Source organism: Hemiscyllium ocellatum, chromosome 20 (assembly GCF_020745735.1).
Source record: "Hemiscyllium ocellatum isolate sHemOce1 chromosome 20, sHemOce1.pat.X.cur, whole genome shotgun sequence".
Classification (NCBI taxonomy): Eukaryota; Metazoa; Chordata; class Chondrichthyes; order Orectolobiformes; family Hemiscylliidae; genus Hemiscyllium; species Hemiscyllium ocellatum.
In genome coordinates, this window is record NC_083420.1 from 56,509,960 (window position 1) to 56,522,679 (window position 12,720).

A 12,720-nucleotide genomic window follows, 5' to 3' on the forward strand; every position below is an offset into this window, starting at 1 on the left:
GGTTTGGCAAGTAGTAAGCAACAGTCCTACCAGATATATGCCAAGCTACAACCAGCATGAACAAGAGAAAATCTAACTATTGTCCCTCGACATTTGAACGACACTACCATTGCTTCATCCCTCACTATCATCATCATCCTGGGAGTTAACATTGACCAGAAACGGAACTAGTCATTTAAATACAGTGGCTACAAGAGCAGGTCAGGGGCTAGGAAAACTGGAAAAAGAATCTCCCCATCTGATTCCCCAAAGCCTATCCAATATCAACAAGACTCAAGTCATGAGTATAACAGAACACTCCCCACTTGCTGGATGGTGCAGGTCCAACTACACTCAAACAACTTGACACCATCCAGGACAAAGCAGCTAGCTTAATTGGCACCATATCCATTGCAGTGCATATTATCCTCAAGGTGCACTGCATAAACTCACCAAAGATCCTTACACAGCATCCTCCAAACCTATGATCACTTCCATTTAGAAGGACAAAGATAGCAGATCTATGGGAACACCACCGCCTGCAAGTTCCCCTCTAAGCTACTCGTTATCCTGGCTTTGGATATATAATCGCAGTCCCTTCAATGTCGCTGAGTCAAAGTCTATGCAATCTTGGCCGACCAACATTGTGGGTCTACCTTCAGCACATGGTTGAAGGTTGCAGTTCACCACCACTTTCTCAACTAGGAATGGGCAACAGATGCTGACTCGACCAAGCAATACCCATACTTGATGAACAAATGAAAGAAGTGTGCTTCATAGGATTGATAATCACAAACAAAATTTGACATCAACCTAATGAAGGCAATTATTTTCCAAAAAATAAAGTTTTGTCTCCAAATCTTACCTTTGATACTGTCCAAAAATATGCTCTGCTCCGTTCTCACTCCAACCTTGCAAGACCATTTCAAGTATCAGCACATTCCTACTTTGAAGACTTTTCACTTTCATTTCGACTTTGATAACCAGACTTAAAAACTTTATCCACTTTGCAAGCTTCTCCTGCTTCGGCTTCAGAACTGCCTCACATCCTTACTGGCTGGCTCCCCATTCTTTGTTGTACCAATGTTTTGTTCATTAAAAAACAATAATGCCTTTTTCTGGTTTTGATGTTAATAACTTCAGCTAGCTAGCCATCTTGTGTTTTGCATTTAAGTAACTGAGTGGGCATGCATAAGTTTTTTTAAAAAATCCTCATTTAATCTGTTGCTTTGTGAATAGGGTTTATCTGCAATGATTACCCGTTCTGATGAATAGCTAGACATGAAACCAAATGGATTTGTTAAATGTTAACTGAATTTGCTGTTTCTGTACAAAATCTCTACAGGAATAAAAAAAGAACTTGCCTCAACTAGTAGATTCAGTATATTGTCCTAGGAGATGAATGTTTGGATTGTGTGCTCAATATTAAAGGTTAGAAACTGAAGTTAACACAGTTTGAACAAAGTATCATTATAGGGGCGGCACGGTGGCTCAGTGGTTAACACTGCTGCCTCACAGCACCAGGGACCTGGTTTCAATTCCTACCTTGGGTGACTGTCTGGAGTTGCACATTCTCTCAGTGTCTGCGTGGGTTTCCTCCGGGTACTCCGGTTTCCTCCCATAATCCAAAGATGTGCAGGGTAGGTGAATTGGCTGTGCTAATTGGCTAGTGTTAGGTACATGAGTCAGAGGGAATGGGTCTGGGTGGGTTACTCTTCGGAGGGTCAGTGTGGACTTGTTGTGCCGAAGGGCTATTTCCATACAGTAAGAAATCTAATCTAATCTAAAAACGGCATGACGAATAGCATTTTTAAAAAAATTATCATCAGTAGTTTCATGTTTTGGCAGCAGATGGCAGAATAACACCAGGCTTCAGCTTTTACAGGACAAAACTATGAGAATTTCAACTTGCACAATGGAAGCTTCCCCTCTGGGAGTTCTACTCGATTCCACATTGACCACTATTACAAAGCACCGTTAAGAATACATTTTGTTTCATTTCTCACTTATATCATAGGACCAGAATTGGAAGTGTTGCAAGAGAAAACCTCAGATCATAGTGGTCCGTTTCTGAATTCTCTTACTGAGAAAAACTCTCATCGTCAAATAACCGGTGTCAGAAAAGCATCATTGTACTTTGGTGCGAAGGTTACGACGGTATATAAAACAGCTTTCTAAGGACAAAGTCCGATACAATAAATAACCAACTAGGGGTTAGCAATGCAAGAAATACATATCCTTTCTTAATGCTGAAAAATTAGATCAGACATAAAAATTGTGCCTTCAATTTATATGTAACAGTGCTTATTATCCAGTTAAAAAGCCGACACCCAGATTAAGCTATATTTACAATTTTAGAATGCTGAAGAATAGATGGTAAGCACAAGGTCCACTCTAGATTTTTCTGAACAGCAATCTAGTTATTCCCACTGCCTACTCTTACCCCCATATCCTTGCAATTTTAGAGGCCATGAAAGATTGAAATCAGGAAGAATGTTTCAGAACAAAGGGTGTCAAAATCTGGAACTAATGCCCTCAAAGGCAATGGACATGGAGCTTTCAAATCTGAGATTATTGTTGAGCACTGATACCAAAAGTTATGGAGTAAATGAAGTGAAGGTCCAGTTGAACTATGATCAGGCTGTATGGTCTGAAGCTTGGCCTAAGTGTCTTGGTGCTCTCTGTATGTTCCACATATATCTTACATCATTGGAGTGATCCTGCTTGGGGCGTGGGGCAAGAGGAGGAGATCAATCAAAGGGCAGTTCCCCATGCAAAATGTTGTGTTCTCTCATCTTTTATCCATACCCATTTCCATTGCTCTACAAATCCAAGTTACAAAGAACTGAAGCCTGAGGTAACAAATTGTTTTACCCAGAATCCTATTTATAGTTTCCATTTTTCGTCTGGTTGCTGAAAATGCTTTAAAATGTAAACATCAGAATTGACCCATATGAATTGCTTCCTTTTTTAAACATTCCATTTTAGATATTTATTTTTGTAGCCTGTGCTGATAAAATTGTAATGAAATTACTCCTCACTCAGCAGCTTTATTGTTGTAATATTAAATAAGCAAAAGCATATGTACGAAAGAGTCAATGTTAAAGTTGAAAATTTGGTCAAGCACACAAAAGGGAATTGCTGCTTCGCTGGGCATTCCAGCAGTCTGAGGATGAAAACAATTTAGAGTTTATTTTCATTGCTTTATTTACATGTTCCAGATTCTTCTTCATTTCTCTTGTTTCTTCAATGACAGTGCCTCCTGTGCTTTTAGCATAAATAGTGTTACTGAGCACAAGGCATCAGGTTTCAATCCCTGGTGACAGGTTTTTTGATAATGGATCTTAATTTTGATTTTTAATTGGGCAGAATGATGAAAAAATATGCTTCAATGGGAAGCATAGTCATTTGCAATTTCTAACAAAAGAGAATCTAACCATCTCCCCTTGACGTACAATTACCATTACAATTGTCAAAATACCTCAAATTAGTTTGCTGGAGATTATGATTGACCAGCAACTCAATGGACCAGCCAAAGTTACCACTATAACAATTGCATGTCCTGATGCTGGAAATTCTAACAGTAACACATTTGGACCAAAGAGGTAAAAACAATGACTGCAGATGCTGGAAACCAGATTCTGGATCAGTGGTGCTGGAAAAGCACAGCAGTTCAGGCAGCATCCAAGGAGCAGCGAAATCAATGTTTCGGGCAAAAGCCCTTCATCAGGAATAAAGGCAGAGAGCCTGAAGCGTGGAGAGATAAGCTTGGGGAGGGTGGGGGGTGGGGAGAAAGTAGCATATAGTACAATGGGTGAGTGGGGGAGGGGATGAAGATGATAGGTCAGGGAGGAGAGGGTGGAGTGGATAGGTGGAAAAGGAGACAGGCAGGTAGGGCAAGTCCAGACAAGTCCTGGGGACAGTGCTGAGCTGGAAGTTTGGAACTAGGGTGAGGTGGGGAAAGGGGAAATGAAAAAACTGTTGAAGTCCACGTTGATGGCCTGGGGTTGAAGTGTTCCGAGGCAGAAGATGAGGCGTTCTTCCTCCAGGCATCTGGTGGTGAGGGAACGGCGGTGAAGGTGGCCCAGGACCTCCATGTCCTCTGCAGAGTGGGAGGGGGAGTTGAAATGTTGGGCCACGGGCCCTGAACTGTTGTGCTCTTCCAGCACCACTGATCCAGAAAGACATTTGGCCCAAAGCCTGTCCACTATCTACCAAGTCAAACACGTGATAGGATGCTACCCACTTGCCTGGATGAATGTAGCTCCATGCAACATTCGAGAGGCCAGACAATATCCAGTCTAATGGAATCCGCTTGATTGGCACGCATTCCACTACTTCTCAAATATTCACTCCATTACCGATGCAGTCAGCAGCGTATGCCACCTAGATAGTGCACTGCAGCAACTCACTAAGGATCCTCTAACAGTACCTTTCAAAGCTATAATCTCTACCGCCTCGATGAACAAGACAGCAGCATATGAATGGGAACACCATTGGGCCCATATTTCTCTCCAAGCTACATGATATCTTGATTTGGAACTACATTGCCATTCCTTCACCGTCACTGGGTCAACACTCTAGAAACCATGCCCAAGAAGCACTGTGGGCCGACCTACAGCAAATGAACTGCAGTAGTTAGAGGAAATAAGTCAGCACCACAATCTCAAAGCCAATTAGGGATGGACAAAAACACTGGTGTGGCCCAATAGGAAAACGCATCATATTTTGTTTCAATAGGTCCTGTGATTTTTTTTCTTCCATACTTAATGCAGACAAATTAAGTTCAAAATCTGTTACCCTACTTACAATCTACAAGTACAAATATAACTTGATGTGCATAGTTTAGTGCATTCTGCCAGTTAAAAGCAAATCTCCAAGTCTATTTAAGCATTTAACATGTTTAGAATTTAAACAATTTTACAACATCACTTCTCAAAACACATCAAACGTCACAGTGCTCTTTATTAAGACCCAGCTCTCTAACATTGTAGACTATAACTTGAAATTTCCTGTGTAGTTATACATTTTGTTTAGTGCTTAGTACAGCATTGTGATTTCCAACCACATAGTATGCACTACAGAAGCCAGCGTTTCAGAAGGATAACAGAGGGAATATTGTGCAGTAGAGAAAATGCCTCATAAAGCTTTTAAAAAATTAAGCATCTGGGACCCAAAATGTGGCAGTTTTATAACACAGTGTACGATTCTCTCCTAAGGAAGGGGTGAGCGCTACGGTTATCCAACAAAAAAAACAACAGAAGTTTAGAAATTTAAGCCTCAGTCTACCTTCATGTCTCTCAATGCTGGCAAAGACTCATAATAACATAGCCAAATTGATACAAGAAATAGTGCTCTAACTGCTGAAATAGAATCTAGTCATTAGGACCACAGCCCAAGTCAGATATTCAAATAAAAATTTAAACTAAATAGAAAATCTTAAGAATATTGCTAAAAGAAGTCATATTCTGTCAAAGCTTTCTGCTTTACAATCATTAGGAAAACTCTCAAGAATCCCAAGTCAAGGGGAAAGGTGAGTGCTCATCACTAATAGGATACTGCCATCAAGCCAAATAGATATTCAATTCTTCACACAAATGGGTAATATGGTATGTGAACTTCTAACACTGGTGTGATGACAGGAATGTAAGCTGCACGTCCCACATGCATCAAATAACATATCCCTTTGATTATTTGCAACAAGGTACTGGCTGTACCTAATCACCCCACACTTGAAAAATTCACAACAACGTTGAACATTAGATGTGATCCTGCAACTGGCCAACATTTGTTGGATGGCCTTCAATGTGCGAGATTCAACACTGACTATAAATTTAGGACAGCGAGTTGAGTTCATAGTGTGGTGTATGCACGTACTGGAAGCTACATGTATTAATACACATTAATAATTTGTCTTTGAAGACAGGAGGAGCCTGTGTTTCAACTCAACTAAACAGGTATCCACCATTTCCTAACACAACTCTCAGGGGAATACCCTAACCAAAGTCAAACTATCTGGTTTAAAACTTAAACAAAACCCTTGCAGTTTTATTAATCAGCATTAGTGGGTGCATTGTTCATTGCAATGCCTGTACCAGAGTTCAGCTGCCAACAAATCAGCACTCTCTTCTCAAGCAGCATGAATGTTGGCGTTCCTCTAGAAAAAAGGTACTCATGCAAATTGTTCTGATGAGTGCAAGATGGATAGCTTTGACAATGTGTCTTTATTGGGTACTGCTCAAAAGGAAATTTACTGATGGAATTCATCATTGCTTCCCTTAATTAGAATCTACTTATAACATTTCATACTTTTTTTTATGATGGCAGAAGCACAGACGATCTGAACTGTGCAGCTTTTCATACCATGTCCATATATTTCATATTACTATCATCATTGCACACAATCCTTTTAAAATAGACTAGCAATTAGAAACATTTTAATTGTGCTATTAAATCAACATTTTCTTGTAACAGACAAATCTAGTTCAAAATTAACTCAGTTCCGATTTACTATGCTCAAATTTTTTGAACCAAAACAAAAAGTAACTCTTTACAGAAGTCACCAACCTAAACCAAAATTGTATTTTATTTTCATAATATCTAGATTTCTACATAGGAGAAATGAGTAGATAAAAACTAATTTTGGCAAGCTCATGGTAGATGAAATTTAATGCAGAGAAGTGTGAAATGACATAATTTGATAGGAAGAAAGAAAATAGGCTCTCTCTATATGTGTAACACACACAAAAACTAATGCAACAGGAACAGATAACCCCAATAAAACTAAAAGAAAGCAAGCCAATGGCCAAGATAACACACATTAAATCTGTTATTGCAATAAGCAGACTTTAACATCTGGAAGACTGTCTGACAGGATTCAGATCGGGTGAATCTGAATTGTTCTTCAACAATTTTATTAAAGGGGAGACTGCATTGAAATCATGGTCAAACTAGCAATAGAATGCTCATAAAACCAAGAATCGCAATACTCTTAGTTTTAGGGATAAGCAAGCACATTACAAAGATTGGTTTCATGTCGACAGCCTTCTCGTCTACTCTCAATTGAGGCCTTTAAGTGGATAATTAGTGGTCAAAAGCCTTATCGTGATTCTTGGGTAAGGCCTGTCACTGGCCTATAAAGCACATGAATGGAACAAAATATGGCAACCTTCCAGAAGACAGACAATGAAAGACTCGTACTGGCTCGACAGCTGGTGACCCAGAGACCCACTGCTTCCCACAACGTTCCTGCTTCAGAAACCAGATCTTAGCAAAAATTAAACTGTTTGGTGAGAACCTTGCTTGCATTTTCGAATTCCCATTCTGAACTGACTGCCAGCAATTGATCCTAAGATCTTTCCATGCTCCAGCAGGAGCATCAATGGCATGGGCTGGCTGCACAACATCACATCAGATTTCAAACCTATCACTGGGCATAAAATTGCTGCATTTTTAATACACCACTGTTATACAAAATGGAAAAAGTAATTAAATGTCGAAGTTGCAAACTTCTGAAACAAGTTGAGAAAGGCTTTGTGGAGACAGTTCCCAACTTGCTCAGTTGTACTTAATGGGGCTGCTCAGTTTAATGATACGGTCTCAAACCCTGTATTAGACGATGGGTTTTTTTCCCACTATTAGTAACAAAGAGGATTGACAAGGGCAGAGCGGTAGATGCGAACTATATGGACTTCAGTAAGACATTCGACAAGGTTCCCCATGGGAGACTGATCGTGAAGGCGGTGTTTGGTATGCTTTCCTTTATTGGTCAGAGTATTGAGTACACGAGTTGGGAGGTCATGTTGCAGCTGCACAGGACATTGGTTAGACCACTGTTGGAATATTGCATGCAATTCTGGTCTCCTTCCTATCAGAAAGAGGTTGTGAAACTTGAAAGGGTTCAGAAAAGATTTACAAGAATGTTGTCAGGGTTGGAAGATTTGAGATATCGGGAGAGGCTGAACAGGCTGTAGCTGTTTCCCTGGAGTGTCGGAGGCTGAGGGGTGACCTTGAGTACATGAATAGGAAGGGTTTGAAAGGACATGGGCCAGGTGTTGGCAGGTGGGACTAGATTGGGTTGGGATATCTGGACAAGTTGGACGGAAGGGTCTGTTTCCATGCTGTACATCTCTATGACTCTATTGCACACTTCTACCAAGAACTTTAATAATACTGAGTGGCAAATGAACAAAACATTCTGGGGAGTAGTTAAATTTAATACAATTCAGTTTTCATTTACTCTGGAATGTCAGTTTCTAATTTTCATCTCAAAATTTAATTTAGAATGCGTCTTGTTGCAAATATTAAAGTTACAGACTGATTCACTACAACGTAATATTGTATCTATACCACTGCAGCAAGTATCCCTTGTGTTGTAGCACAAATAAACAGTCTTGTATGTACCGTCTGCATTTTAAGTGTTCATTTCTATGGTAACCTCAAGTCACATGAGCATTTCTTGGAATTTAATGATATTATAATCAGAAACTTTAAACCCTCTTTCAGAATACTCCCTAGTCCACTGTGGCCTTAAAGGTACATTGCACAAAATAAAATAAAGGCTTTTTCCAATACCTGGGTCAAAGGATATACGCACACAAATCATAGAACTTGGCAAGGCAGGTTGAGAAAGTGGGCAAAATGGCTTGAAGGATCCCACGCTTTATGAACAAAGACATGGAATGCAAACATAAGGAAGCTATGACAACTCATTATAAAGCACTCACTCAACTGAAGTAATATATCCAATTCTGTACAATACATTTTAGGAAGGATGTAAAGATTTTAAAAGGAGTGCAGGGGAGGGGAGGGAAGAAAATGATAATGATTCTAGGGATGAGGGACTTCAGTTGTGTGGCTAGATTGGAGACACAGCGATTAGCATCCTCAGACAAAAGGTGGAGGGGGAATTTAGCTGAAGTGCTCATGATCATGAGAGGTCGAGAGAGTGTGGATAAAGATAAACTCTTACCACTGACAGAAGGATTAAGAACGACAGAAAAGTGATTTAAGGTGACTGTCCAAAATATAAAATGGGGAAAAATCTGTTTTTAAAATTAAGTAATCAGTAAAGATGTGTTCTATGTGAGAACTGGACAAATACATAAAGGGCTAGAATTTACAGGACTTTGGGCAATGACGGAACAGCGTAAGTAGCTAAATTGTTCTTGCAAATAACTGCCATGGATCCGAGGCCAAAAAGACTCCTCTGCTGCTCTAATCACTTCATGAAAGATCGCTGGATCAAATACTGCATTGAGATACCACAGAAAGTTGATATGGCTTGCTTACAGGCTTGTATGGGTACAAACACATGCCAAAATTAGGTACTGGGCCTCATCACCATCCTGCCAGACAACTGCGCATCCAGAGACAACAACCTGTTCCTTGCTGCATCCTTGACAAGGACCCTCAGAGGTGTCCTGCAAGAGGGAAGTCGGATGGGGAAAGCAAAAAAGCAAGCATCAAGTTTTCTGAAGGGCTGTGGAGAACTCTGGCTCCTGCATATAAATAATTCAGTTCTGGTTCAATAAGCTTGTTCATCACTATTACGACATCATCAAGTTTACAGGTTACTTACAATCTGCTTTTGCTTTAATGGCTTCACAGAAAAACTTCCATCGACGTGCTGCAAAATAAATGAAGTCATCAGCAAGTTAGGTTAAAAAAAACCCTAAAGCCAGTCAAGAGAATTCTACATGGTATATAAATAGCAATGAGGAATATTTTTTGAACCAATTTAGTATGTATGATTGTACATATAGAACTGTGTCAAAAATAAAAACAATCCCTTCTCACAATCGAGTCCACAGCTACAAATACAGCCTTACCAAGAATCTGTCTAATTCCGCAAACAGCTGGTTATTAGTAGCTCAGGAAGAGTTAGCCAATGATACAGCAAACAGGGCAGATAAACTTCCTGATGTAGGTACTCTGTTTTACTCTCATCATTTAAATATTGCTTTGCAAAGTAACAGCCATACAATTAATAATAGGACCTTATTAAATCAGAAAACTGATTTCTCCATTTGTAAAAGTCAGACAAGTGTCCTAAAATTAGCTCTGCATTTCTAATAGTGCAAATCTTATAAATAAAAATCAACCCAAATAAAGCAATAGATGGGAGAGAATAAATAGTTGTCTTAAAAAATCCACATGGATTCGAGGAGGTTCTGCACATAAATTTGTTGAGAATGATAGCTGGACTTCAGGGGTTAACTGATGGAGAAAGTTTATACAACTCAAACCTGTTTCCTCCAGGATTTAAGGTTCAGGGACGATGTGATCAAAGTCTTCAAGATAATAACAGGAAAAGACAGGTTAGATAAAGATCAACTATTTTCACTAACTGTAGATTCTAGAACTAGGGGGCCATAGTCCAAAAACTAAGGCCTGACTGTCTTAGGAAAAAACACTTCTGCACATAAAGGGTAATAGATGTTTGAAATTCTCTTCCATGACCAGCAGCTGATGGTGGATTAGTTTAGATTAGATTCCCTACAGTACGGAAACAGGCCCTTTGGCCCAACAACTTCACATCGACCTTCCGAAGAGCAACCCACCCATACCCATTCCCCATATTTACTCCTGACTAACACACCTAACACTAGGGGGAAATTTAGCTTGGCCAATTCACCTAACCTGCATATATTTTGGAATGTGGGAGGAAACCGGAGCACCCAGAGGAAGCCCACACAGACACGGGGAGAATGTGCAAACTCCACATAGTCACCCAAGGTGGGAATCGAATCAAGGTCCCTGGCGCTGTGAGGCAGCGGTTCTGACCACTGAGCAGTTGTTAATTTTAAATTTTAATTAGGCGGGTTTTTTTGTTAGGTTGAAGTGTTAAGGGATCTGGGCCAAAGATTGTTAGATGGGGGTAGGCCACAGATCAGCCATGATCTCACTGAATGGAAGAACTAGCTTCAGGGGGTGAATGGCCTTTTCCTATTTGCTGAAAATGAAAGGCTCCATTGCTGCTTGATGGGAGATGAGAAAGAGAAATAAGAAAAGTCAGCAGCAGAGATTCAAAATGAATGCATTTCAGATCGTCGCAGTTAGTAACCATTTTGGCAGCAGGATCCACTCAAGAATCTTTAAAAATGCAACATTTGACATGAACCAGACGGACTCAATTATCAGCCGAACATAATGGAAAAAAAGCTCCAAAATTGGTGAGAAAAGGGTAGCACGGTGGCTCAGTGGCCATACTGCTGCTTCACAATGGGGTTCGATTCCAGCCTTTGGTGGCTGTCTGTGTGGAATTCACACATACTCCATGTGGGTTTCCTCTGGGTGCTCTGGCTTCCTTCTGCAGTCCAAACATGTGCAGGTTAGGTGGACTGACCATGCTAAATTGCCTTGTAGTGTGCAGGTCAGGTGGATTAGCCACGGTAAATGCATAATAACAGGGAAATAGGGTGAGAGGACTGGGTCTGGAGGGATGCTCTTCAGAGGACTGGTGCAGTCTCGAAAGGCCAAATGACGTCTTTCCACATTGTATGATATACTTCAGAGCATCAGGTAGCCAACGGCAGAGTGTCACAAACAGCACATGACATCAACAGTCAGTTAGCTTACTGTGCTGGTACTGGCCAAGAGATAAGTAATGATCAGTTATCACTTAAAATAATGCCATGGGATCTTGTGCATCCACCCAAAGAAATTACACCTCTAGCTACATACCAACTCAACAGACTACTTTGTAGTTATTAGAAGCTTGTCATTATTAAAGTTCTGAGGAATTGGATATACTCTTGCAAGGAACACAAAGTTAGCACACACACAGAATAATCAATAAAGGAAATATAACAGCAAATTGACCTTTAGAACATAGAACGTAATAGCGCAGAACAGGCCCTGCGCCAACCTGTAGAACCAATCTGAGGCACATCTAACCTACACTATTCCACTCTCGTCCATATGCCTATCCAATGACCATTTAAATGCCCTTAAATTTGGTGAGTCTATTACTGTTGCAGGCAGTGCGTTCTACACCCCTACTACTCAGAGTAAAGAAACTACCTCTGACATCTGTCCTATATATGTCACCCCTCAATTTAAAACTATGTCCCATCGTGCTAGCCATCATCATCCAAGGAAAATGATTCTCATTGTCCAACCCATCTAACCCTCCTACATGTCTCAGTTAGGTCACCTCTCAACCATCTTCTCTCTAACAAAAACAGGCTCAAGTCCCTCAGCCTTTCCTCGTAAGACCTTCCCTCCATACCAGGCAACATTCGAGTAAATCTCATCTGAACCATTTCCAAAGTCTCCAATCCTTCCTATAATGCAGTGAGCAGAACTGTTCCCAATACTCCAAATGTGGCCACAAAGTTTTATACAGCTGCAGCATGACCTCATGGCTCAGAGTCTCAATCCCTCTCCCAATAAAAGCTAACACACCTTATGCCTTCAGAACCCAATCAACCTGTGTGTCAACTTTCAGGGATCTCTGTACCTGGACATAAGATCTCTCTGCTCATCGACACTACCATTAGCCCAGTACTCGGCATTCCAAAGTGAATCACCTCACACTTTTCCGCATTGAACTCTATTTGACATGGCTCAGCCCAGCTCTGCAGCTTATCTATGTCTCTCTGTAACCTACAACATTCTTCATCAGTATCCACAACTCTACTGACCTTAGTGTCATCCGCAAATTTACTAACCCACCCTTCTATACCCTCATTCAGGTCATTTATAAAAATGACAAACAACAGTGGACCCAAAACAGAT

The 12,720-nt window shown here is 40.5% G+C and overlaps 1 protein-coding gene across 3 annotated transcripts in view; it reads right to left on the reverse strand.

Moving 5' to 3' along the window:
- The window catches only part of LOC132825532 (E3 ubiquitin-protein ligase MGRN1-like), a 158,810-nt gene that overhangs the window by 26,629 nt on the left and 119,461 nt on the right, over nucleotides 1-12,720 (reverse strand). For all 3 annotated transcript variants that reach the window (XM_060840899.1, XM_060840897.1, XM_060840900.1), the window contains exon 8: nucleotides 9,560-9,607. In XM_060840899.1, coding sequence (XP_060696882.1) covers nucleotides 9,560-9,607 — 48 coding nt within the window. The remainder of the gene's footprint in view (nucleotides 1-9,559; nucleotides 9,608-12,720) is intronic.